The sequence below is a fragment of the Martes martes genome (assembly GCF_963455335.1).
Source record: "Martes martes genome assembly, chromosome: 17".
NCBI classification, from domain to species: domain Eukaryota; kingdom Metazoa; phylum Chordata; class Mammalia; order Carnivora; family Mustelidae; genus Martes; species Martes martes.
The window spans coordinates 52,706,713-52,733,613 of NC_137905.1; the positions used below are offsets into that span (position 1 = coordinate 52,706,713).

A 26,901-nucleotide genomic window follows, 5' to 3' on the forward strand; every position below is an offset into this window, starting at 1 on the left:
TTCTCCTCCCTCCACCCTTCCTTCTTCCCTTTTGACCTGCACTTCTGCTCTCCAACCCATTTTGCAGATGAAGAAAACTGAAATCTGGGAAATGGATAGAAACAGGTCACTAGGCAGGAGATCCCTCCACCCCAGCCTTAGCTCTTCAGAGATTTTCCACTTTTGTTTTCAAGTTACAAAAGTGCACCTCTACAGAAACCTAAGTGAAAGGAAGGAGGCACCCCCAACTACCACCAAATGCAGTTCATGTGTGTTAGTATTTCAGATTTTATTCTGTAAACATTTCATTTTACACAGCTAGAGTCACACACACGTTTGTATCTTTCTTTTTTCATGTTCCACGATATAACAAACATTCTTGCATAACACTAACAATTCTGCAAAGTTATTATCCTTAACAGCTTCCTAATATCCCTGTCCCAAACAGGCTTATTGTTTACATAAGCAATCCACTAATCTGGGACATGTCCAGTGTTTCCACTGTTTTGCTATGATAAATAATGTGATGAATTCAAACCTTGCTCTACACTTTGGATTTTTTTTTCTCTTTTTTTTTGAGTAGTATCTTCCTCAACTAGAATCACAGGATCAACAAGGGTCTCAATCCACCTTGCCAAATGGCCTTCCACAAAAATGGCACGATTTACAGTTCCATCAGTTGAGAGTGCTGGTTTCACTGCATCTCTACCAGCACTGAGGTTTTTGTGTTTCATGCTGGTTTTAGGCCTTTGCTAACTTGATTGGTTTGCACACGTGACGTATTGCTGAGGTTTAAATTTGTCTTTGAGGAAAGGTAAAGTCAAATACGACTACAGTTCATCACGTCCTTATTTCTGTGAATTTCTTGTTGAGGGTGTATGGATGGAGAGGTGGGAGGCGTGCAGAGATCAGCGATGCTTTCTCATGGTCTCATTTATCCATTTGACATACTTGCAGACTTGGGTATAGACACCTGGGTCATTAGGTTGGCCACAAGGGAAAGTTCCCCAGGACACCAGGCCTTGCAGGGTACCTTTGCACATCAGTGGTCCCCCTGAGTCACCCTGGAGAAAAAAGAGCAAATTAGTTTCAGTTTCAGAGCAAGCACCATTGACGTGTCTGCAGTTATCACGTCTTTGTGGGCCAGACCATGGACTTCCATCCTGGCCAATGGGAGAGACTCATGGTCTCTGGGGGCCAATGGGAGAACAGGAGTTAGTGTTGTCATGGAGAGAACAAACCGGCTCTCTGAAAACAGGGGCTTGAGCCTCGGTCAATGGGACCAATCACTGGGAAGGGGGTGGAGCTTCCAGGGGGTCAGAGTCCCATTTACTTTTCACCCTTAAGGACTTGGCGCCAAGCCAGAGGGAAAAGGAGTGTTATCTCCAGACACTGCGTACATGACCCTCGCACATGAAAAGGGGGACAGAGTGGCCCTGGAAAGCAGAGCAGGGCAGGTGATATAATTCAAAACCACAATGCAAAATGAATATGCGGCTGTGTTCAAAAATTATTAAGAGATTAAAGACAGCAACAGAAGTGCGCTAACTCCTTTGTGTGGGACTCCCCGAGTGGGAAGTCCTGTGCCACTGTGCATATTCATGAAGCTGGCCCTCACCAGGGAAAAAGGGGACCCCCATCGCCCATTCTCTAGAACGGACATCCCTGTCCCATTCCGCCCCAATATCTCACACACTATCCCACCTCCCCTGAAAGCTGCAGGTGTACATGTGGGCAAAGAGAGTGGGATACTGAAAGGGTGGAGAGGAGAAGGCAGAAGGAAGAGGGCAACAGAGAAGCAGAAATGTAGGGGGCGAGGAAGGAGCAGAGTTGGACACAGGTGGAGACCGGGGCAGAGAGAGAGAGAGAAAGAGAGAGAGAGAGATCCCACACAGAGAGGAAGACAATGTCATTCAGATACAGAGAGGAGGTTAAAAAGATGAGGAAAGGGGGAACAAAGAGAAGGGTGAGAGATAGTTCCTTCCCTAAAACCAGGACCGGGATGAGGTGGAGGAGACATTAGCTCCAGGTACAAAGATTCAATAATTGCAGTAAATAGTATTTTAATGCAATGATTGAAAAAACTCAGATTTAGTATGAAAAAGTCCATGATGAGCACGGTATCTCAACTTTAGATAAAGACAGTGTCAGGCCAGTGTTGTGGTGCACCATTACTGTAGCCTGAGGTAAATGAACAATTCAGTAAGACTGATGGCTCTTCACTGAAAATTCTGGCATTTTGTTCATCATCGACTTTTCACATGGATTTAATTTTTTAAAATGTTGCATTAGTAGAATATGATTTATCTTGGACCTACTTGAAGTTTGGGCTTGGAGCCAGTACCTCACTCACCTTCTGCCTGTCCCAACCCCATCTTTTCTGCCACCATCCCCAGGGTCATGCCAGCCTCCTGGGCTCCCACTACTGCCCCAGAAAGAGAGCGGGGTAGAGAGAGTTAGGAAAACTGGCCTTGGGATGCAGTGGGGCTACAAAAGAATGGCTCAGCACCAAGGTCAGGGGCCCAGATTGTGGATGGAGGGAAAGGCAGGGGATCCGGGGCTGGGAATGGGTGAAGTCTCACGTTGCAGGTGTTGGTCTTGGAGTTGGGGATGCCAGCACACAGCATGGATTTTCCCAGTAGGTCCTTGTAAACCTTCTTGCAATCCTGGGCGGAGATAAGCTTGACATCCGTGCACATGAGCTTTGATGGAAAGGTCACTGGTGGGGGGAGGAGAGGTCAGTCAGAGGCCTGGGCCAGCAGCCCTTTGAGTGCTGGTGGACAGAGGAAGAGCCCTGGACCCCAAAGGGAGAGGGGCCTGGAGGCTCAACACTCAAGTCATGATATGGAGTCTGACTCCTGGTCTCCAGGGTCTGAGGGGGGAGCTGGGAGCCAGGGTCCCAGAGGCAGCCTCACCATCAGGGCTGGTGGTGGTGCCCCAGCCAGAAACAGAGCATGTGGTCCCAGGAGGTTCACAGCGAGAGGGCAGGTTGACTTTCCTCACATTCGATGATAGCCTGGCTCGTCTACTTAGCTTCACAAGCATGAGGTCATTAACGTGAGTCTGAGTGGAGTAGCCGGGGTGGCGGAATGACCTTGTGGCACGGATCTTCTGGGATCTATTGTCACCCAGCTGATCACTGCCTATGTGCACGTTGTAGTCACTGGAAGGACAGAGTGACATTTAGAGAGAAACACTATGACTGGGAGAAGGGTCAGGGACCTTGAGGGAGGGGGACAGAGACCCTGAGAGAGGGCTGTAGTGTCCCTGCCACATACCTCATCAGGCAGTGGGCAGCAGTGAGCACCCACTGTTCACTGACCAGCACACCTCCGCAGTGGAGCTGATCGCCCTTGAGCAGGGCCACCTGCCAGGGGTGAGAACCTCTTGTACACGGGACTCCGTCAATAATCTTCTCCCCACTCTTGTCACCTTGGGTTGGAGAGAGATAAGGAAGAAAACACGGGTAGCAAGCATCCAGGGGGCTGAAGAAGCAGCCAAGGGATTTGGAGAGAAAGATGGAAAGAGGCAGAGAGGCAGGAGAGATGCAGAGGCAGAAGCAAGGAACAGTGCAGGGAAAGCGGAACACGGAGACGGAGAGAGACAGAGGGAGCCTCGTCAAAAACCCAGGAGGAACAGCGTGTCTGGAGGCAACTCCAGAAGCTGATGGGAATGACAATGAGTGCAGGAGATGGTCAAGAGGGATACCAAGGGAGTCCGAAGGGGGCAGGAAGAAAGGGGGCAGGAAGTAGAAGAGTCTTGCCTTCCCTGGGAGGAAGCTGCTGCAGGAGGACGGTCCCGACCCAGGAAGTCCTTGGAGAGAGGGGGCCCTGGCAAGGGTCAGTGTGGACAATGGGAGGCCCCAGGGGTGAAGTCAGACCTCCCAGGCCAGCCCTCACCTTCTTGGCCAGCAGATCGCAGGACCAAGGTCAGTAGCAGGAACTGCAGAGACAAGAGGAGGGATCCTGCCATGGTGGCCTCTCTGAGCCTCTCCTGGGGCTGCCAGGCAGAGCAAGGGTCTCTCCTCGTGGGCTGGTAAGGACAAAGAGTTCAGGAAGCAGGAGTCCAAGCCCCCATCCCTCCTCCACCAGCCCCTCCTACAGCAGACCTAGAAGTCCAAATCCTCAGTTCCTCCCCCACTTGGACCCAGGAGGCCAGGCCTCCAGACCTCCTTTCCCCTTGGGACTCAGAAACGTGGGTTCCCATCCCTCCTCATCCCGCAAGTCTAGATCCTCAGTTCCTTTCTCCCTAACAGACCTCAAATTCCAGACCTCCGGTCCCTCATCCCTCACAGCCAGGATTCCAACCCCCCCCCCCCCCTTTCAGAAGCAGGAGCTAGCTTCATCCCCCACCGAATAAGGCCCCTTCTCACCTCCGGAGGGTCTGATGTGATCTCGGCTCCACTCTCAATTGGGAGCCAAGCGAGTCCAGCCCTGCGGAGGGCGGCCCTCTTATACAACCCCCGCCCCCACGCCCGCCCCCAGCGCCCTCGGGTGCGGGAGGAGCCGGCTCTGAGACGCCCCCAACCAGCACTCGCAGTTATCTCGAAGCCCTGAGGCAGCGAAAGCAATTGGCCGCACTCAATTTTCTTTCTCCACCCTTCCTCTCTAGGCCAGGGTCGGGCGGTACCCAGCTAGTTCGCTCCGCCCATTCTGGCCCTAAGTGTGGTGGCTGCTGCAGATGAGGCCAGGTGTTGGCTCCTAGGGGGGCCGTGGGAGCAGGAGTCAAGGAACTGCAGAGCTCAGGGAATGGCCTCCTCTGGGGTCATTTTCTTGTCCTCACTCCCTCTCAGGGGTGGCCTACATCCTCTGCCCTAATTCAGACCGGCCCGTGGGAATTTGTCCAGGCTGGATCCCCACGGTGTCTGTGAGCCTGCACCCACTCCCAGCCCTAATGTAGGGATATGAATTAAAAAGAGAGTGCTTGGGCTCCTGGGTGGCTCAGTGGGTTAAAGCCTCTGCCTTCGGCTCAGGTCATGATCCCGGGGTCCTGGGATCGAGCCCCACATCCGGCTCTCTGCTCAGCAGGGAGCCTGCTTCCTCCTCTCTCTCTGTCTGCCTCTACTTGTGATCTCTGTCAAATAAAGAAATAAAAATGTTTTAAAAAAATTGAATCTCTAGAATGAGGTCTGCTGTAAAAAAAAAAGAGAGAGAGTGCTTTTCCTAATCCCACTGTACTAAACGCTCACTATTACCAATTTAGTCTGCGTTCTCATATTGTACACAGATTTCTACCGTATTATGTTTATGACAAAGAACTCTCTACTTAAGCTTTATGTAACAGAACTTTTTTTCTCTGTAAAAATACCTTTGACAATTTTTCCTCCTAGTATATTTAGAAAATTTCCCCTTCCTTCCCAAGGATTACATAGTATGGAATACCATTCTATGGTTGAACCATGCTTTGCGTACTGTGTTTCAAAGTGGTGTATTTTGGATAGTTTTCATTATAACAAAGCTGGAATGAATGTCTTTGTACATTCCTCTTTGCTCCTCTTGTTTTTTCAAGTATTCACTGAGCGTTTACTCTGCCAGAAACTGTTCTACTCCTGCGGATACAGCAAGCAGTCAATAAAGCAGACAAAAATTCCTTCACAGAGGCTCTCCTATTGGGTGGAGGCCATGAAATACAAAAATAAGTACATAAAATATATTGTTTGTTAGGTGGCGGGATGTGCCATGGAGAAAAATAAAAGCGGGAACAGAGATAGGGAGTTATTGGGTCCTTCCACTCTCAGAGATCCCTGGGGTTATAATATTTGGAATGATGATTGGAAGGACTCCACGTGAAGGTAACATTTGAGCAAAATCTTGAAGGAGGTGGCGAATGGATCCATGCAATTACTTCTGGGTGGTGAGTTCCAGGCAGAGCAAACAGGCAGGTAAATTAGGCAAGGGGTGTGACCAGAATGTTCTAACAGGGAAGAAATTTGTGTGGAGCTGAATGAGCAAGGGAGACAAAGGCGGGCCATGAGATCAGAGACATAACAGGACTCATAGAACAAAGAGTCTTGAAGATCAATGTAGGACTTTAACTTTCAGTAAGATGGGACATTGTCTGATTATTATTTGGAGGCAAATTCCTAAAAGTGGAATTGACCCCCACTTCTAAATCAGATCTCCAAAATGTAATTGGTTCCTCAGCTATCAGCCCAAATCTTATCTCAAGGCTGACCCGAACCCAGTTCTACCTTTGTTCCATAATCTGACCCATAATAGGCATTATTGTTGCTTGCCCAGGCATTCACTCCTTCTGCCTTTCTATGAACACCCTGGTTTTGCTTGGATGATCTTTCGTCCTTATCATGATGAAAAGTTTTATTGCACCAAACAGGAAACCCATATTCTTCTTGACAGTGACTGGTTTAGAAATGGACATGAGGGACAATAAGGAGTGAGAGGAAGATCACTGGGGCACTTCTGGGAAAGACTGTCTTGTTTTCAAAAGAGACAACTGAAGAATTCTCTTTTCTTCTGTCAGATGATGTCCCCATTGTAAATTATGGAGCTGTGGCAACCTTCCAGGAACCATGGAGCAAAGTGACTGGCAGACCAAGCCAAAACAGTGAAGGTGGCCAGAGACATGGATGTAATTGGGGTCTTTGGTGAGGTCTCTGAGCTTGTGAATTAACCAACTACAGGTGCCTATTCATGTTAAGACTTCTTTGGGTTTCCTATCTGATTCAGAGTATTTGGTTCCTAGAGCCAAAATCTTCCTTACTAAGACCTCAACAGTTAAATTCAAATCTGATCCTAAACCATGAATCCAAACCAATTCTAACTTGAATCTGTATCTTGAAACCACAGTAATCAACAAACCACTCCTGGCTCCAATCCAACTAGAGAACTACTCTCCCCAGACTCCCTCCCACACCGTCTTTCAGATCCAATCCTTTATATACTTAAGAAATACATATTGAGCACCAGCTATATGCCAGGCTGGGCTAGATGCTGAGGATACAATGGTACACAAACCCGGACAGAATCCCTTCTCTCAGGGTGCTGACAGTGCAGGGCAAAAGATAGGTAAATAATTCATAAGCAAATGTAAAATTACAATATAATGTGTGCTGTAAGATAGGCACAGGGTATTATGAAAGCACTTCCTGGAGAGTTGGACCCAGGAGCTGACAATAGGATAAGAGTTGAAAGAGCAGTAAACATTAACTAGAATAAAATGAGAGGAGACTGGAGAGTATATCTTTTAGAGGAAATAGTATGTACAAAAGTCCTGAAATGGGGCTTATGGACAGAGCTCAGAGACTGAGGGTTGACTAGAACCAGACAATGAAGAACTATGTCATGGTGAGTTTGACTTTATCCTGTGGATGATGGTGAACCACTTGGACTCTAGTCAGAAGAGTGACATAACAAGATTTGTATCTGCAAAACGTCACTCTACATGCTATATGAAGGGTAGATTTTAAGGGGTTGTGGACCCATAAGAAGACCATCGCTAGGTCACTTAGATAAGGCCATTTAGGATGTGGAGATAGCAGTAAGTGGATGGATTCAGTATGTGCTTAAGAAAGATAATCAACAGGCCTTGGGGATGGATTAAATGTAGGATGTGGTGAGGGAGTCAGATGTTAAAAGACTTCAAGGTCTGTTGAAGATGGTGGTGCCATTCATTGAGAAGACCTGTTCAGATATGATCAAGTGCTTGTGAGCAGGTGAGAAAGAGCTCAGTCTCTGGCTTCAAGCATAATTCTAACTCTAGTCCTTACTGTGACACAGTTCTCAACACCAATCTTGACACAAGCCCAAGTCTTAACCTGAAACCTCAATTCATACCCAAACCTAACTCTTAACTCTGCTTTATCCTTGCCCAAGTCTCAACTTGGAACCTATTTCTTGGCTAAGTCTTTGACTTCAAATGTCAGCTCGAGCTATAACTCACACCTCAACCAACCTTAAACCTTGACCCAAACCCTGAATCCCTAGATATAAATCAAACTCATTCTTGACCCAAAAGTGAATGTCACCATAGCCTCAGTCCCAAACTTGACCTATGCACAACTCAAACCATAGTGTCTATCACAAACTATAATAATATTCCAGGAAGCCCACACTGACATCCTCCCTGTGAGCTCATCCACAACTCACCCCAATCCCAACATTCTGACTCCAGTTCCAGCTCTATCTCATCTCCAACCCAATTTCTACCTGAAATTTCATATTCACTTCTATGTCCTACTCTTTCCCCATCCCATCTTCATTTTCCCAACTCCACACACGACCTTGACCCTTTACTTCACACAAACTCTAAAATAAATTCTACCAAATGACACCATACTAACATTGACCGTATACTGACTAAATTCAAGCTAAGTCTCCAAAATTTCGGAGAAACTTACTCTCATCAAATCCAAAATGAGACCCCAGAACTCAGACTCCTGACCGCACCAATCCCACAGGAAGACCCTGGCCTTGAGGGGTGTCACTCTTCCTGACTTGGGCTCCCAAATAAAGCAGAGGTAGACCCCAGTTCACCTGACTTCATAGCCCCACGAGTCAGTAATCTGTATCTTTCCCTCTCAGCCTCCTAAAGAGAGGAATTTTAGCAAGACTTCCAGTTTGTTATCTTCTGCTTGAATCTCTATCCCTGGATTCCCTCTTCAGCCCCCTGCCTCATCAGCCTTCTCTCAGAAAGAGGAAAGGAGCTACACTCCTCTGGAGCCTTGTTGTTCATTCTAACAAACCCAGAACTTCTGCTCTGCTGTGTTCTGCATATCTCTCTGTGTTCTTAATTATTTAATCTGATTTTGTTGCTAAACACTTCTCCATGAGCAGAAGGAACGAGTCTGGTGTTCATTGGTGTTTTGTTTAACACCCAGCCCAGACCAGGGAACACAGGAGGTACTTAAATAAATACTAGTTTGCAAACCACTGTCATCCACAGATTTGCCAACCTTACACTCGGTCTTTCCTTGATCCCTGCACCAATCAGCCATGGGGTGTGAGCAAAAGAACTTGGCCTCACAAGTCAGACCAACGCAGGTGTGAATCCTAATTGCTCACCCTGTGATTTCAGGTAAGTGACTTCATTTTTCTGAGCTTCATTTTGCCCCTCTTTAAAGTGAGTAATGGGGCATCTTGGTGGCTCAGTTGGTTGGGCGTCTGCTTTTGGCTCAGGTCATGATCTTGAGGTCCTGGGAGCAGACCCCACATTGAGATTCCTGCTCGGGGGGGAATCTGCTTCTTCCTCTCCGTCTGCCACTTCCCCCAACTTGTGCTCTCTCTCACTCTCTCTCTAATAAATAAAATCTTTAAAAAAATAAAGTGGGGGAGAGAAAAATTTATTCCTGAAGGTAAATGGGAGATAAAATAAAATTATGAAAGGAAAGTGAATGTATACATAGCATACACTGTATTAATATTTTCTCCCTTACCCCATCATCCAGAATGAAGCAGCTTCCATTTCTTGGATGGCTGCTGTGTGATGTGTCAGGCGCTTCTCAGAACTCATCTCTATTCCTCATATGGGTCCAAGTAAGGACTGTCTTCCCCATTATATAGATAAGAAAATGGAGTTTTAAAAGAGGTGAGATCACATGAGCAAAGTCATTTAGCTAAGGAGTCAGAAGAGGCAGAATTCCAGTGCTGAGGATTGCCCTTGTTATCATGGTTGTACAGATTCACACTCTGAGAAGAAAATTTCCCAGGGACACTGCCACACATCCTTGAAGTCTCATACAGCTCAGAATGGACTTGGAACCCTCTGGGCCTATTAATGATGCATACCCCCACACTGGTGAAACTGCCAAACCCCAGCTCTCCTGTGCCCTTTGAGTTTAGCACCAGCACCTGTTCTGAAGTCCCACACAGATACCCAGCCTCATACCTCCCTCACCCTCAAACCTGTGTCCTGAACCATTGCCTGATGACTCATCCTCCACCTCATGATCACACCTGAGAACTGGCATCTGGTTATCCTGCCAGCTGTGCCTTGCCCTGAGGGATCCTGGACACTCTGACCCTGGAACCTCCTGACTCTGCCCCTTGGGTTCCGAAGGCCCATTGTTTCTGACTTCCTGAATTCCCTTCCCTCTTCTTTCAAGAACAGCTCTCCACTTCTGGGAAGCTGCTCTTTCATTTTGCATAGTTCTGGTGAAAATGTCAATCGTAGTTCTCCAGTCCCTCCCACCTGGACACCCAACCACTGGAACTGACCCAGGCCAAGCCAACAAAAGCATTGCTTCCTCCTTGACAACAAAGATTGATCCAAGCAGGGGGCGGGGCTCAGTTCATACTGAACCAACCACAGTTCTTCCCTGGGAGTAATATCAAGATACCCGGAGAATGGAGATGTTTGTTTCTGCTGTGTTTGTTTAATTGGGTATTGGGTGTGTCACTAGCTGCTATGTGCCTTCCATCTGAAAAAGTCTGTGTACAGAGGCTAGAATGAGATCCATAGAAGAAGAAAAGAAACAAGCAAAATGAGAAACAACTCACACACATCAAAAAGAAAAACAGAGGCAGAGAGAAGTAGGCAGAGTGACAGAAAGTGTCAACAGAGAGAGAGAGAGCAAGAGCATGGGTGAGAGAGTTGATTAGCTTAAGTCACCATTTCAAGTACTTGAGACTCTGGTACCCGTGTCATATCCTGACATCAGGAACCATCCCCATAACCTTCCTAGGCACCTAAGCCAGCCATACCCTCTTGCATATAAGCCAGCTCTAACTGGGGCTCTGACACTGCTGTCCGAAAGTTCCCTGACTAAGTAGATTCTTCCAGCTTTTGTCCATGCCTGGTGTTCTGATTTCCTCCCCGATTCCACAGTCCACAATCCTATCCCTGAATTTCTGGTAGACTTTGGACCAGTTTCTTCCCCCACCTTGACCTCAGCCACATCCATCCTTAATACTATAACTCAATCTTCAAGTGTTCTCTCTTTTGTTTTGTTTTGTTTTCCAATTGGGGACATTTAAATATCACCTGGATATTGAGTGATATTAAGGAATTATTGCTAACTCTGTAAAGTGTTGATAATGTAAGGTGTTTATGTCTTAAAATAACCTATATTTTATTTATTTTTTTTTTAAATTTATTTATTTGTTAGAGAGAGAGAGAGAGAGCGAGCACAGGCAGACAGAGTGGTAGGCAGAGGCAGAGGGAGAAGCAGGTTCCCTGCCGAGCAAGGAACCCGATGTGGGACTCGATCCCAGGACGCTGGGATCATGACCTGAGCTGAAGGCAGCTGCTTAACCAACTGAGCCACCCAGGCGTCCCAAAATAACCTATATTTTAGAACTGGAGTTGGCAAAATTGTCTCAAAGAAGAGCCAAAAAGGAGGGCACGTATTGCATGAAGCATTGGGTTTGGTGCATAAACAATGAATTCTGGAACACTGAAAAGAAATTTAAAAAAAGAAAAAAAGAAAAAGAAAAATCAAATAATTGACGGGTGCCTGGTTGGCTCAATAGGTGGAGCAAGGAACTCTTGATCTCAGAGTTGTGGGTTCGAGTCCCATGTTGAATGTAAAGATTACTTAAAAATAAAATAATTGAAAAAAAATTTAAAAATCAGGAAAAAAAGAGCCAAATAGCATATACTTTAGGCTTTGCAGACCATGAGATAAAATTCAGGATATTATGTACTTACAACAAGAAAAAAACTGAAAAATAAATTTCCAATTTTAATTGATGAAACCTAAAATACAGTAATAATTGTTTGTTACCAATTTTTGTCCTACAGGTCTATTAATGACATAATGGAATTACTTTCGAGGGATAACATCTTGCTTAATTAGAGTTCAAAATTAATGCTCCCTATCATCAAATCAAGTAGTAAAATCTATTTTTAGCTCTTGGGAGTTGGCCCCTTGGCTTTAACTTGACATACCCTGTTTTAGACACGTAAAACAAAATATTTAGGAACAATAGAATGGTCAACATCTGTTTCAAAATATTCTGACATTAGGGAAGTGTGTAGTATAGGTGAAAGGATTGGTTTTGATTGAGTTGGATGGTGGTATAGGAGGGTTCCCATACTGTTTTACCTATGTCGAAATTGCCTGTAGTAAAAATTCTAGAACAATTCTTTAGACTGAGATGACCCTTGAGTATATCTCCAGAAATGCTTCCAAAGTTCCAGGAGTTTACTATCAGACATGAAAGACTTCCTTAGGATTTCTAGTATTCAGGGACTTTCACTGAGGACGGAGACTGACGCATGAGACGCCTCTTGCACACCCACACAGCCGGTGGAGAACTGCCCCCGCCCACAGCCCAGGACCGAGAGAGGTCTCCCGTCAGGTGACTCTAACTAGCTACTGATTGGATGGGACTGGTCACTTGACCAGAATGCAGTCAAACCATTGGCCATTCAGTAACCTATCATGTGGCCGGCTGAAGGAGGACCATTGACCTGGACCAATTGGGTTCTCTTGCATGACAATATAATCTGGGAAATCCTGGGACGGTGAAGTTGAAGGTGAAGTTCGGAGGTGGTGAAGTAAGGAGAGAGACTGGAATAGCGCAAGAGGGAGCCAACACCTCGAAAATGCAGGAGCATGGAGGAGAGAAGGGCGTCAGAGAGTCAAATAAATGAGTTAGAAGGTTGGTAGCAAGAAAGGATTGAAACATAGGTGGAAAGAGAAGAGACAGACGGGAGCCAGGAACCATCTTGTTGTGATTCATTGATATTCTTACAATAACTCCCCCCTCCACGCGCATCTTCCCCAAGACTTCAAGCCTCTGTTCTGATAAAAACGCTCCCAAACCTCTTTTTCTCCACACTTCAGTTTAGACACCTGCAATGAAGTGACTCATTTCCTTCCACCAGACCAGAAAAGCTCTGAGCTGTGAGAAAGATTTCTGTTGCTCCTACGAAAAGGAATCTGTCGCTAAGAGTTTTGCGGGCGGCCAATGTTCCATTTCTTCATCTGGGTGGTGGTCCCACGGGTGCATATTTAGGCTGCTCACGTTATTTCCTGCCCCCCACTCTGCATATTTTATGACAAGGGAGGGGAACTCCCCCTCAAAGCTCAGAAGCATTTCGGCTGCTCAGAAAAATGAAACAGAAGTTCTTTCAAATCTGTCTTTTGCAGGCCAGCCCAATGGACACTTGGAAATCCTTGTGTGTCTTCTCCCCTGAAATTAACCTCCCATTCCTCCAAGCCCTTCTAGAAAAAGGGGATCACTGCAGGCAGTGGTGATAGCCAGAGTGGCCATAGGGGTCCTGGTCTATATAGAACTCCCAGCAAGGCGCAGACCCCCGTCCTCCCATTCCTCCCTGCAGGGCCAAAGCACAGACAGGCAAGGAGCCAGGCTGGGTTCTGTATTTTATTGAAGAGGGTCCAAAGCTTGTCCTAGAATCAACCCCTTCTGCCTATGGTCTTCTTGATCCAGTCCAAGTAGCGGCAAATGTTGGTGTAGACACCAGGTCTCTCAGGCCGCCCACAGGGGTCTGATCCCCAGGATGTGATGCCCTGGAGAACACCACCACACACCAGCGGACCCCCGGAATCTCCCTGGATGGGGAGAGTAGAATACTTTTACCTAAGATGCCTTGTGGAACCCAGCAGTTAGTACTAGTTCTGTAGCATGATTGGTTCCCTCTAGTCAATAGGGATAAGAGCATTGTGCCCTGGGCCTAGTGGTGAGAGAGAGGGGTGGGACTTCATGTACAGGGACATGGACCCGATGTCCTAGGGCAATGGGGGACATCCTGACCAAGGAGGGAACAGAATGGTGTCTCAAAGATCCAATCCAGAAAGAAGACAGTGATGATTACATGGAAGGAACTGAGCTGATATCTCCATTCCTAGTCAATGGTGAAAAGATCTTTGAATCCAGTTAGGAAACATAGGAGGAAGGAGCAGAATTCCTGTGATGCACGCATGCACAGGCGCACGCACGTGCACGTGCGCGCGCGCGCACACACACGCAAAGGAAAATGGCGGGAGTCTTTTGAGAAGAGGTCATTGTCTCTATGGAACCAAGACCATTCCGAAAGATCAGATTTCATGGAAGGGCACTGATGGAAATGACTTCATTCCTGGTCAACGGGGAAGAAAGCACTGAAGCATTGTCTTCAGAGACCAATCGTTAGCAAAGGGGTGGGGCTTCCATGGGGGGGAGGACAAACCTGGGGGAGCCCTGTAGACCCAGACTGCAGTCAATATGAACAAGAGTGATATATCTACGGCAAATCCCAAGATTTGTTATCTTGGGTATGGGGAGCTCGTCGAGGGACCATTCAAGTTCCCTAGCCAGCTGGCAAGAGAACATTGCTCCCCAAGGAACCAATCACAGGAGAAGGCAGCCATGCTAGGGAACCCAGTCAGGTCCTAAAGAAAAGTGGCGGACTACCTAGTCAGTGGTAGAGTCAGTACAAAGGGCTGAGGAAGGAAGCAGGGAGCTTGCATACCCTCTAGCCTCAGAGTCTTTCCCTCAAGGATAACTCATCTTACCCCCTTATCCCCTCCCCTTTCTGCCCTCCATCCTGAAGACAAGGGTTCCCGGGAAAATGATAGCAACAATTCAACATTCCTGAATCCTGTGCCGCACACCCTGCAGAGAAAGTGTGGCTTTCTCTGAACTTGCTCCCCACTCTAGAAATAGGAGTAACCTCTCTGGGTACTAACTCTTTGAGGTCACCCTGCTGCCAAACCTTGAGCTTCTATGGGGGGGGTGAGGGACAAGGGAAGAAGGGGGTTTCAGAAGTCACTCACCTGGCATGAGTCGGCCCCATTGCTGTCGCCTGCACAAATCATAGCATCTGTGACTTCCCCGGGGTAGACATCCTTACACTTCTTCTGGGGAAAGATTTCTACTTCTGCACAGTTGAGGGTGTCAGGAAAATTCTCTGATGGGGGTAGAGGTTGTAAGTTCCCAGAGAGAGCAACCATTTCCCCCTCAATCCCTGTCTGGATCTAATCTCCCTTCTGTATATCCATGGCTGCCCAGGAGAGTTTTCTGACACATTTCACAGGACACATCACTTCTCACCACATTAAACAAAACCATGGCCCCTGCTGTTTTCTTTCCAACATCTAAAGAAAGACTGTTGGACCCTACCATCTATTTCTTGTCCAGTCATTTTCAAATTAAGTATCGGGTGATTGGGAGACATGGAGGTGCCCCCTTACGACACTTCTGATCTTGTCTCTCCAATCTTCCGAAACCCAGACCACCAGGTCCCCAATTTCAGCTAAAGCCTTCTTCCAAATTCACCTCATCATAGAAGCCTTCCATGACCACTCTAATGAAGACACTACCCCTCCATCACTGCCTATCCTCTTACTCTCCATGATATTTCATTATAGCACTTAACTCTACCTAATAATTCACTTTATATGTATGTGTTTATTGTTTATTTTCCCACCTAGCATACAACTCCATAAGATAGAGACTTCAAACAGTAAAGCAGCTGGGGCATACCAGATGCTCACAAATAAATGTTGAATTAATGACTAAAAGTGGAATTAATCACGTAATGTACACCACAGGGAATATAGTCAATAATATTGTTACAACTTTGTATGGTGACAGATGGGAACTAGACTTATCGTGGTGATCAGTTTGCGGTGTATACAAATGTCCAATGATTATATTTACACACAAAACTAATAGAATGTTGTGGCAACTATACTTCAATTAAAAAAAAGGAAGAAAATGGAATTAATCTTTCTTATTAACCTTTGAGCAATAGACTTGAGGGGGGAAAACTTCTATCTGGCACCTCTATGTTCCAGAAGCTGTATACTCAAAATCTCATTGATTGTGAGAAGTCTGAACTCACAATAGCTTTTTGAAAGAGGGATGCAGAGACACCTGGGTGGCTCAGTTGGTTAAGCATCTGACTGTTGGTTTTGGCTCAGGTCATGGTCTCAGGGTCATAGGATCGAACCCTACATTGGGCTCTGAGCTGAGTGTGGAGCCTGCTTGAGATTCTCTTTCTCCCTCTCCTGCTGCCCCTCCCCCTGCTCTCTTTCTCAAATAAATTGAGAAATCTTTTTTTTTTTTTAAGAAAGAGGGATATGTTCATTTGCTGCATCATTCATTCATTCATGCATTCATTCAAAAAATATTTATCAAGCACCTACTATGTACCAGGAACCATCCTGAGCATTAGGAACACACAACGAAGAAAATAGATTTAAGAGCCCTTTTGGAGCTTAAAAATCTATGATCTATCTATTACCTAAAATCTATGATCTAACCTTAAAAAATCTATCATTTTGCAGATGAGGCAAATGGGACAAGAGATGGGAAGGGGCTTGCCCAGAGGAAAGGGCAGAGCCATGGTTTGAACTGACCTGACTGATTCATGAGCAGTTGGGTTTCCACGGCATCCCATGTCCCCTTAGAAGTAGGATTCCAACAGGCAGGGGTCTGAATCCTGTCTTTGCTTGGAAAATCCTGGATTTCCTGGTGAATCACATGCCTCTCTGAGCTGAGCCTCAGTTCTCACTGTGAAGTAGGGTGAGGGTCTCCTGGACTCCGAAGTCCCAAAAGGAGGACCTCAACGGAGGTCAAGACTTTGGTTTCAGAGTGAGGAGGGGGCTGGAGACCTAGACTCTGGGTCTTGGGAGGGAAAGGGACTGTATTTCTGGTTGTGAAGGAAGAGAGTCTCTGGCACCAGGAATCATGGGTTCAAAAGGGAGAAGATGCTTAGGAGCTTGTTTTCTTGGGCCACTGAGGAGCCCACATATCCTAAGTCTGTTAAGAAGATTATAGAAAATCCTGTGCAAGGAAAGATTTCATGACATGTCTCTCTCCTGGGTGGCTCAGTTGGTTAAGCATCTTCTTTCGGCTCAGGCCATGATCCCAGGGTTCTGGGACTGAGCCCTGAGTTGGGAATCCCTGCTCAGTGGGGAGTCTCCTTCTCTCTCTCCCTCTGCTTCTCTCCCTTGATCTCATACTCTCTCTCTTGTTGTCTCTCAAATAAATAAAATCTTAAAAAAAAAAAAAAAGAAAAAGAACATGGTAGTCTCCACCATGAAGGAGGCATGCATTCTTTTTTTTTTTTTTTTTCCTAAGCTGGGTGTGGAGCCCAAGTTGAGGCCTGAAGTCAGGCTGTTGAGATCGACCTGAACTGAGACCAAGAGTCAGACACTGAACCAATGGAGCCATGCAGGCGCCCCAAGGAGGCATGCATCCTTTACCCACTCATTCACCCATCCATTTTTGGGGGAAACCTGGTTTAATAATCTGCTATTTTGCTTTCTTTCTCCCACCACTCCTGTTAATATTCTGGCCTTCCAGGTTTCCAACATGGGCCACCTGTGCATCTCAACCACACAATCACTGTCCCTTCTCTATCTCCTTCTGGAGGCAAAGCTTTGCCAATGGCTTGAGGTCCACTGGGCCAGCCAGCTCCTCTGCTCCCTCCTACTACCTCGGGGGCTGGTGACAGTGCCCCAGCCCGAGATGGTGCACTTCTGGCCAACTTCAGGGCAGTGATCCGTCAGGCTGATGGGCTTCACTGTGGGCCCCAGTGATGCCCGACCACGTAGTCGGATGAGCATGAGATCATGGCTGTGGTCCTCATTGCTGCCGTTGTAGCAGGGGTGTGGGATGGACTGAGCCACAGCCATTTCTTGCTCTGATCTGTCCTTATTCTTCAGGCTGTGATCCCCCAGGCGTACTGTGTACTTCCTGTAATGGTGGAGAGTAATTTGGGACCCAGGCAGGAGTCTGGGACCCCAGTCCCCTCCTCCCTTGGCCCTCCGCATCCAGAGGCTCAGTCTCCAGCTCTCTTCTTTCCCCCATCCCCAGGCCCCAGCCCACCTCTGCCCCAGGCATCCACTCACTGTTTTTTACAGTGGGCTGCTGTAAGGACCCAGTTGTCATCGATGAGGACACCCCCGCATAGCAGCCGGATACCCTGGAACAAGGCTGTCTGCCAAGGCTGCGAATGGGGCTTACACTCCTGGCCGCCCAGCACCTTGGATTCCTGTGCCCTCAAGTGTCCTGCAGCGGGAGGGAGAGGGTTTGGACCATCACCCCCTGGGAGAGGGCAGAGGCCAGGAAAACCCACTGTGGGTTCCAAAGGACATAGAGCAAGTTCTCCACTTGCCCCCTCACATGTCCACACTGGGACTGTGAGGCCCCCAGCTTGCACAGGCTGTCACACACAGATGCACACGTCCACTCACTGATGCCCATGAGTCACACCGAGTCACACACCCGAGCATGCTTCCACATGTTCCCACATGCGTCTGCACGCCCTGTATACTGTGCATATCTGCACCCCTCAGCAAGCAGCCCTGCCGGCTCGGTGTGCTCCTGCAATATGCAGCATAACCTGACACTCTCCTGCCTACTGCCATGTGTGCATGCCTCCATCCACCCGGGAAAGCCCAAAGGAGTTCCCACATGTGATAGCATGTTTCACATCTCCCCGCATGCCATCACCAGCACCTACCACGGCGTTCCTGCAGGCTCCCGCCAGGCCCCCCTCACCTGCCCAGGTTTCCAACAGCAAGAGCAGGAACATCCAGGTCCAGACCGCAGCAGGTGAGGGATGTCCCATGGTGGGGTCTGGCGGAGGGAGAAGGCAGGGCTGAGAAGTGAGGAGGGAGGAGCCCTAAATCCTAGGAGAAACTTGGAGTAAGGGAGCAGAGCATCTGGAGCCGTCCTTCTGGGTCCTGCAGGTGGAGGGGACTGGGGACCCAGCTTCTTAGGTCTGAGGGAAAAGGGACAGACCCCAGGTTTCTGAATCTGAGGAAAGGTGGTGGGGGCTGGATTCCTACATTCCCAGGAATGGGAGAGTTAAGAGTCCCTGGATCTGAAGGAAGAAGGAACTTGGAGTTAAGATTCCTAAGCCTTGGGGAGGAGGGGGCCAGGGACTAGATTCCTAAACCTTGAGGAAGGAAGGGGTCTGGGAATGGGGGTCCTGAGCCCTGGAGGAGCAGGGGTCCCGGGGCCTGATGCCTGTGTCTAGGAACTTTGGCATCTCACCTTGCAGAATCCGGGGGCGGGGTCACCGACTGATTCAGACCCAGAGGAAGAGGCCCCAATACTTCAGCTCTGTCTGCCTGGTACTAGGTTCTGGAGGCTTTTAACTGGGAATCCCCGCCTCCCGCTCCGCCTCCTCCCGCTCTGGAGCCGACAGAGCATCAGGCAACTGGAACCCTGTGTATAAGTGAGGAGGGGCTGAGGGGCTGAAAGGAAAACATTGAGGTGGGGGGAGGGGTGGCTAGGATCTGGAACTCCTCAGGCTTGGGAAAGACCGACATCAGTGCTGAGACTTCTGGGCCTGAAACAGAAAGGGCCAGGGACCCGGACAGCTGGATCCGAGGGAAGAGGGGGCTGGGGACCTGAATTCAGGGTCCAGGGGATGTAGAAGTTGGGGGGTCTGAACTCCTGGGTCTGAGGGAGGAGGGGGGCTGGGGACCTGCACTCTGGGTCTGAAGGAGGGGGCTGGGGGAAGAGAAACTGGGGGCTCAGAGCCCTGAATTGAGGGAAGGGAGGTTAGGTCTGGACTCCTGGACCTGGGACGGGAAGGAATGGGGTTCTGGACTCCTGAGTCCGACGGAGGGTGGGGTTGGGACCCGAACTTTTGGGTCTGGGGTGGAGGGAGAATAGGCCTGAATTTTGGGTCTGAGGAAGAAGGGGGTTAGGGGCTAAATTCTTAAGTCTTTTTAGGAGTGCCTTGGAGCCTGGGTTTTTGTGGGAGCAGGGGGTTGCTGCCACTAACTGGAAGTGGAAGAAAGGTGAGTCTTCTGAGGGCGGATCGGGCCCCGCCCGCTACCCCCTGAGAGGTTCGGGATCTGGGAAGGCAGGTTTGGGAGGCACCGTGACCTGGTTTCCCCTTCCCCTGGGGGCGACGGGACCAGCCCAAGCAGAACCCAGCGGCCTTGCTGCAATCGAGGCTGATGGAGACTGACTTTAGGCAGGACCTACGAGGGGGTAAAGGGGGAATTGCTGTACGGTGGCGGCTCCCGGTCTACCCACCGCCGCCCGCCCGTTGTTCTCCCTTCATCCCACAACGCAGGCAGACGGAAGGCGCGGCTCCGCGCGTTTATTGGAAAATCACCCATTGCCTCTGGATGAATTGAGACCCTCCCTCAATTTCTCTCAGTCGGGTCCCCGCCAGCATTCAAACGCCCCGGGGCGCGGGCCCAAGGGGCGGAGCCCGACCACGCCTCGGAGCCTTGCAGGGGAAGCTACGGCGCCCCTGACGTCACGGGGGCGGGCTCTCCCACGGAGGAGGCGGGGTTACAGGAGGCGGGGCCCAGAGGCGAAGTCTCATTGGGCAAAGGTCCGAGGGGAGGAGCTGTCTGCTGGAGGTGCTCCCGGCGCGGAGCCACAGGTGAAGCTGCTCCACGGGGTTGATGCCGGCTCCGGTGACATCACAGAGGCGGGGCTGCAGGGGCGGAGGTGTCACCCCGCTGCTCTCCGACGCGGCGGGCCCTGAGGGCGCGGAGCCTCAAGATCCGAGGCGTCTCGGGGCCGCTGAGACTTCTGCGGCCGGAGTCCGGCCGTTTGCAGCTACCCTGAGCCCACCCTCCTCTCTTGGTCGCCCAAGGCATGAGGGCTCAGTTGTCCTCTATGGTTTTTCGGATCCAGTCCACGTAGTGGCACACGCTGGTGTACACGGCGGGGCGCCAGGGTCTGGAGCAGGGCTCGGCACCCCCAGATACCACACCCGCCAGGGTCCCGTCGCAAACCAGGGGGCCCCCAGAGTCACCCTGTGCGCGGCAGAAGAGCAAAGAAGCTGTTAAGCAGGTGTATTCATATTACACTGGCCACTTCCTCTCAGGAGGCCCCGTGTCCTCCTCTCCCGACACCTCGGCCTCTAGGCATCTAGGCGACTAGTCCCTCCTCCCCCAGACCCAGGAGTATGAGCTCATAGCCCTCACCTCACCGCTGCACTTAGACTCTGGGATCCTAGTCCCCTCTTCCCCCCAGGACTTAAAGTCTGCATCGCCAGTCCTCTCCTTCTTTCGATCCTGGAGTCTGGGCCTCCAGGAATCCTGGCCCCAGTCCCACCCTCTCCCAGAACCCAAGTGTCCTGGGTCCCTCCGTGCTTTCATCCAGGAATTCTGCCCCCCCCAACTCCCTAATTCCCTAGGACCCAGGAATCCAGCAGGATATCCATCCGCTCCTTCCCAGACCAGCTCTCACCTGGCAGGAGCCCCGGCCCCCCTCCCAGAGGCCGGCACAGAGCATACTGTCCGAGATGTGGCCCGGATATGCCCAGCGGCAGAGGTTGTGATCCAGGATGCTGATGTTGGCACACTGTAGCGTCAATGGGTACTGCACTGTTAGCAAAAGAGACCCACCCATAGTATCAACAGCTGTGACCATCACACTCAGCAATCCCTCCACCCAGACCCTTGGACCCACAGAGTCACAGCAGAAGACTCTCAAAGATAGAAACAAGAGACAGTGACAGCGAGAATCATACTGTGAAAGAGAAACAGATGGTTGAGGAGAGGGAGAGAGCCAAAGAGAGAGCAACAGGGAAACAGAAAGATGCAGAGAGCCAAGAGCCAAGAAGAGATACATACATGACGCACAGAGAAAAATAAAGACCATGGCAGCAGATAGATCTCTTAAGGGGAAAGAGATTCTCAGAGGAAGCAATGAAGAAAGAGAAAAGAGAAAGAAACAGGCCCCGAGATGCCAAGGGAGAAGGCAGTGAGAAAGACAGGAGACATTCATGGTCATTGACGGAAAGAGATAAAGACTTAAGAGATACGAGACACAGACAGGAAGAAACAGCGTGTAGAAAATAGATATGGATATAGATAGGCATAGACCCACGTGCATAATCCAGGGGCACAGATTCAGGTGGGCTTGACAGGCAAATAGAAATGGGTGGAGGAGGGGAACCTAGGTGGCTCAGTCAGTTAAACGGCTCCCTTCGGCTCAGGTCATGATCCCGGGGTCCTAGGTTGGCGTCCCGCATCGGGCTCCCTGCTCTGCGGTGAGCCTGCTTCTCCCTTTGCCTCTGCCTGCTGCTCGCCCTGCTTGTGCTCACCCCCTCTCTCAGTCTGTCAAATAAATAAATAAAATCTTAAAAAAAAAAAAAAAAAGTGGGTGACGGGGACCAGGCAGACACAGCAGCCAGTAGGGGGCACTGTAGCGGCCCAGAGAACCCACACCTGGTCTGAAGGCGGCAACCTACACTGATTTCTGCCCGGTGGTCGGTGTTTGGGGAATGTGGGTCCTACATTGTCAGCTCTTTGGATTTTCCCAGCAAATGCAGAAATTTGGCTTTCATGTAAAATCTTTCAAGCTCAAACTATTTTTTCAAGGCATTTTGAAAGCCAGGACTGATGTGGGAGGCTCAGTGTGGCTAATGGGTGGCTGATTTGTGACTCTGAGAGGCTTAGGCCTCATTTCAATTCTATGAAGTGTGTATTTTCATATTTAAACATCTCTGACATCAGGGCGTGTCTTCCAGCAAATGGTGTCATACAAGGATTCACGGGAACTGTATCCCCTATTCTTAGTGGTTGTAAAGAATGATGCATCTTGTAACTTAGAGCATCTTGGATTTTTTCCTTATCTATCTATCTATCCATCTATCTATCTATCAGATGAAAAGACAGAGACAGAAAAATAGGGGGGATTCAGACCCTCAGCATGAGCCACAAGGGATTGAGTTGTGAGCAAGGCTGTACCCTTAGGACTGGACACAGCCCCCCAGCCTGAGATGAGGCACTGGGTGCCTGGGGAGACGCAGGTCTGGCTGAGGTTGAGGGGTTGCACAGCAGGTCCCAGGTGTGCCTTCCTGGGCAGACGGATCAGCATGATGTCATCACTGTGGTCGTGAGCCCTGAGGTCCTTGTTGAACCCAGGGTGGGGGAAGAAGTCCGTGGCCCGGAACAGTTGCTCTGGACCCTCCCATTGCCAGAGGTGGTGCTCCCCAAGGCGGACCCACAGATACCTGTTGGGACAGGCCTCAGAGGTCAAGCCGGGTGTCCACCAGGGTGATAGGTGCTCCACAAGCCACACACTCTCTCTGGGGCCCTGTCATTTCTGTATGACCCAGAGTGCTGTGTGATTTTAAGCAAGGCGCACACCCTCTCTGGGCCTCAGCTTCTCATTCCAACACTTTGCGTGCCTCTACCTTTGTAGCTTTCCCCTAAAGGCTCACACCCCTTCCTAGTCCCATGCTAAGTAAACCACCTTCCTTCCTGCTCCACCTGGAGCCTTGATGGTGACCTGGGTCCCCTGGAACGATGCAAGCACATGGGGGCTCCACCTACCACACAAGAACAGCCCCACTCCCCACCCCTACAGGTCTGGTGGCTTCTGTGGGGAGTGGCTCTGTGTGTGTGTGTATGTTTGTGTGTGCATGGAGGGGGATGAGAAATGGAAAATCCCCAAGTTTGGGGTCATCCATGGCCTCAGGCTTTTCTTGTGAGCCATATCCCTCACCCTCAATGCATGTCTTCCTGAGACCCGACTCAAGCTCTCAGTCCACTTGTTCTGCTCTGGGTCCCCGCCCTGGACGGCTGGGGGCTCTCTGGGGATGTACATGTCCAACCCTCAGCTTCTGACCTCTGACCTTAGGGACCAAGCTTATGACTAAGGATTCAGGATTTGAAGAGTATGAGACATTATTTCTATCTCTGTCTCCTCGTTGCCTGAGCTCCATATCTGGAAAACAGTCTTCCCCAACTTGTTCTCAAGCCCGAATCTTTTCTACCTCTATATCTCTGCTTCTCTCCTTAGTCTTTGGAGCTGAAATCTGAGTATTCTAGCCTTCTGTACAGACCTGAGCTGAAAGAGGTCCTGTCATGGAGCAATGCATGATGGGAAATTCCCACACAGCATTCTGGGCTTCATTCCTGGAGGGAAAAACATCACAGCAAGATGGGCTACCCCTTTCCAGAGGTAATACAGAAATTTTGGATTTCTGCATCAGGTAGAGTCTAAGATTCTAACACCCTAGGTTTCCACGATTCTAGAATTCTATGTCCTAGAATGTTATGAATCCAATATTTTGTGAGACTGACGTGCTGCCTACTGAGCTAAGGAGGCAGGTATAAATCCAATATTCTAACATTCTAGATTTCTCTAGGTCAAAATCCTGGGGTTTTAAAATTATCTGAATGAAATCAAGGACCTAAAGAGCCTAGAATTCTAGTATTCTGGAACTATAAAATGGATTTCATCAATCTAGAATTCTATAGTTCTTTTTAAAAAAGTATTTATTAAAGATTTTATTTATTAATTTATTTGTCAGAGAGAGAGAGGGAGGGGGGAGAGCGACAGGCAGAGGGAGAAGCAGGCTCCCTGCCTAGCAAGGAGCCTGACACGGGACTCGATCCCAGGACCCCAGAATCATGACCTGAGCCAAAGGCAGATGCTCAATCAACTGAGCCACCCAACTATCCCTAGAATTCTGTAAATTCTATGATTTTGGAAATTTAAGAATCTAGGTTCAAATAGTTTGAGACTCTAGAATTCTCTCAATTTAAATTTTAGGCATTTTAAGAATCTGGAATGATAGCTTTCTAAGATTTAAGATTCTAAGATTTGTTTAATTCACCAGATTCAAGACATTTATGCATATAAACTTCTAGAATTCTATTGATTCAAGATTCTAGAATTCTGCAAGTGACAGTATTCTAGGATACTGTGAATCAAAAATTCTAGGACCATGAGCTTCTATATTCAACGGCCCTAGCTAGGATACTGAGCCTAAGATTCTAGGGTTGTGCTCTCCCATACAACTATTGAGCATTTGACATGTGACTACTCCAAATTGAGACATGCCGTATGTGTAAAATGCACATCTGATTTCAAAAGTGTAGTATTAAACAAAAAGACGGATCTATATCATTCATAAGTATTTAAAAATGGATTGCATACTAAAATAATGGTTTGTCCATGACAGCCTCTTGACTCTGGGAAACAAACTGAGGGTTATGGAAACGAGGGAGGGAGTTGGGGGATGGGATATTGAAGAGGGGATGGGCATTGAAGAGGGCATATGAGCTGATGAGCACTGGGTGTTATACGCAACCAACGAATCATCGAACATTACATCAAAAACAAATGATGTACTATATGTTGGCTAATTGAATTTAAATTTAAAAAATTAAAATAAAACAAAATAATGGTTTCAGTGTGTCAAATTAATAAAATTAATGTTAATCCTTTTTTTAACTATTGTAATATGTCTATTAGAAAATTTAAACTTGGGGCGTCTGGGTGGCTCACTGGGTTAAGTGTCTGCCTTTGGCTCAGGTCATGATCCCAGGGTCCTGGGATTGCCCAGGGTTCCCTGCTTGGGTTGGGAGTCTGCTTCTACCACTGCCCTCCCCCCACTCGTGCACACACTCTCTCTTTCTCTCCCCATCGCTCTGCTCTCTCAAATAAATAAATAAAATATTTTTTTTAAAGAAAATTTAAATTTAACTATGTGGCTGGAGATATATACCCACGGAGCTGCCCTGCTCTAGACTCCTAAGATTCTACCAGTCTGAGTCTCAGTTCTAGAATTCACTGAAACTGATGTCAAATCTCACAGATCTGAGGTTTTAGGAGTCCGTGACTCTGGATTTCTCTGGGTCTGAGCCTAGGTTTCTAAGAGTTTTGAATTTCAGACTCTAATAATCAGATTATTTGGGACTCTGGAATTTGGAAGGTCAACTCTAATTCTAAGAGTTGAACTTTTGAGAACGGAAATGAAGGCCAAATCCTTCCCAACCACAGCTCCCTCCGTCCTCTACTGAAGGCCCCTTGCCCCCCCCCACCCCTCCCTTACCTTCAGCACTGCCCCTCTCCCTCGCCCCAGTGGTGCCCAGATCACTCACGGCTTGTGGCAGTGGGCAGCTGTGAGCAGCCAGCGGTCACCGATGAGGGAAGCCCCGCAGAAGAGGTGGGTGAGGTAGAAGAGACCGGCCTGCCAGGGCTGCGAGTTGGGGCGACATTCCTCAGCCCCGATGGCTCGGGTGTCTGCCCAGCCATGCCCTGGGGTGGGGTGAAGGCAAAGGGGTCAATGACAAGCACGGTAGGAGGGCTGGGGGAGACCTGCCAGATGCCTACCAGGAAGGACTTGAAGTCCGGCGGGTCAAGGGCAAGCTGGCTGGCGGGGGTACCGGGACCATGGAGAGGCAGCAGGATGGATGGCTGGAGCCTCACCTGCCAGGAGAGAAAACAGAGCACAGACGAATCCCAGCCTCATGACCTTGGGGCGCCTGGGTCTTGAGCATGTGTTCGGGCTGCCGGCCGTGCTTCTTGAAGGTAAGCCATGCCATCTCCTTCCTCCTCTCTGGGGCCGCCCTGGTGATTAATCTGGGTTGAGAAACGTCCCAGGGGGAGGTGGAAACCCTGGGGCCTTGACTGGGGGCCTTGGAAATGGAGGCAATGCAGGGGAACCCCCCCTACCAGCCGGATGAGCTGGTGGCCTGCTGGGCTAGGGATGAGCTGCATGGGGGAGGAGCCCTGGGATGTGGAGCCTTCCTGAGATCTCCAGAGAGGGGAACCCTCATTCCCATGATGCCAGGATGCAGGATATTCTGGGGTCTGGAGGAGGAAGAGGGAGAGAGGGGCGCCTGGCTGGCTCAGTGGGTTAAGCCTCTGCCTTTGGCTCAGGGCATGGTCTCAGGGTCCTGGGATCGAGCCCTACGTTGGGCTCTCTGCTCAGCGGGGAGCCTGCTTCCCCCTCTCTCTCTGCCTACCTCTCTGCCTACTTGTGATCTCTGTCTGTCAAATAAATGAATAAAATCTTAAAAAAAAAAAAAAAAAAGCAAAGTAGGAAGGAAGAGGGAGAGAAAGGTGATCCCTAAGGCTGGGTCCTGAAATGGAAGCAAATTTATCTTGAATGAAGCTGTGGTGAGTTAGGACCGGTGCCGTGGGCAGGCTGGAGGGATACGTAGGAGGACCCCCCTCCCCCACCCCCCACAAAAGCAGGCGAGGATTGGGAGAAAGAACAGAGACTCAGTAGGAAAGCAGGCTGGATTGGGCAAGACAGGGAAAGAGAACAAATTAAGAAAAGAGAGAA

The 26,901-nt window shown here is 49.1% G+C and overlaps 3 protein-coding genes across 6 annotated transcripts; all 3 read right to left on the reverse strand.

The window, feature by feature from the left end:
* Positions 1-245: 245 nt before the first annotated feature.
* Positions 246-4,582, reverse strand: KLK7 (kallikrein related peptidase 7). 3 transcript variants are annotated; one of them, XM_080829325.1, is made up of 6 exons: positions 4,352-4,582; positions 3,879-4,011; positions 3,258-3,411; positions 2,895-3,142; positions 2,562-2,698; positions 246-1,043 (listed from the first exon to the last, which is right to left on the reverse strand). In XM_080829325.1, the coding sequence occupies exons 2-6, from the start codon at positions 3,949-3,951 to the stop codon at positions 888-890; spliced, it is 768 nt and encodes a 255-aa protein (XP_080685451.1). In that variant the 5' UTR covers positions 3,952-4,011; positions 4,352-4,582; the 3' UTR covers positions 246-887. The 3 variants fall into 3 exon arrangements, with proteins under 3 accessions (XP_080685451.1, XP_080685452.1, XP_080685453.1); XM_080829326.1 differs by having other exon boundaries at positions 4,332-4,354; XM_080829327.1 differs by lacking the exon at positions 4,352-4,582 and adding an exon at positions 4,237-4,309.
* Positions 4,583-13,247: 8,665 nt separating this feature from the next.
* On the reverse strand, positions 13,248-19,191 carry KLK8 (kallikrein related peptidase 8). Of its 2 annotated transcripts, none has more exons than XM_080829323.1 (6): positions 18,891-19,191; positions 18,393-18,470; positions 17,741-17,900; positions 17,326-17,585; positions 14,657-14,790; positions 13,248-13,453 (listed from the first exon to the last, which is right to left on the reverse strand). In XM_080829323.1, the coding sequence occupies exons 2-6, from the start codon at positions 18,460-18,462 to the stop codon at positions 13,298-13,300; spliced, it is 780 nt and encodes a 259-aa protein (XP_080685449.1). In that variant the 5' UTR covers positions 18,463-18,470; positions 18,891-19,191; the 3' UTR covers positions 13,248-13,297. The 2 variants fall into 2 exon arrangements, with proteins under 2 accessions (XP_080685449.1, XP_080685450.1); XM_080829324.1 differs by having other exon boundaries at positions 13,254-13,453; positions 18,355-18,470; positions 18,891-18,965.
* A 736-nt stretch (positions 19,192-19,927) lies between these two features.
* Positions 19,928-26,155, reverse strand: KLK9 (kallikrein related peptidase 9). Its single transcript, XM_080829322.1, has 5 exons — positions 26,040-26,155; positions 25,712-25,868; positions 22,565-22,830; positions 21,060-21,196; positions 19,928-20,623 (listed from the first exon to the last, which is right to left on the reverse strand). Exons 1-5 carry the CDS (start codon positions 26,080-26,082, stop codon positions 20,471-20,473), a joined length of 756 nt encoding a protein of 251 aa, XP_080685448.1. The 5' UTR covers positions 26,083-26,155; the 3' UTR covers positions 19,928-20,470.
* Positions 26,156-26,901: the final 746 nt, after the last annotated feature.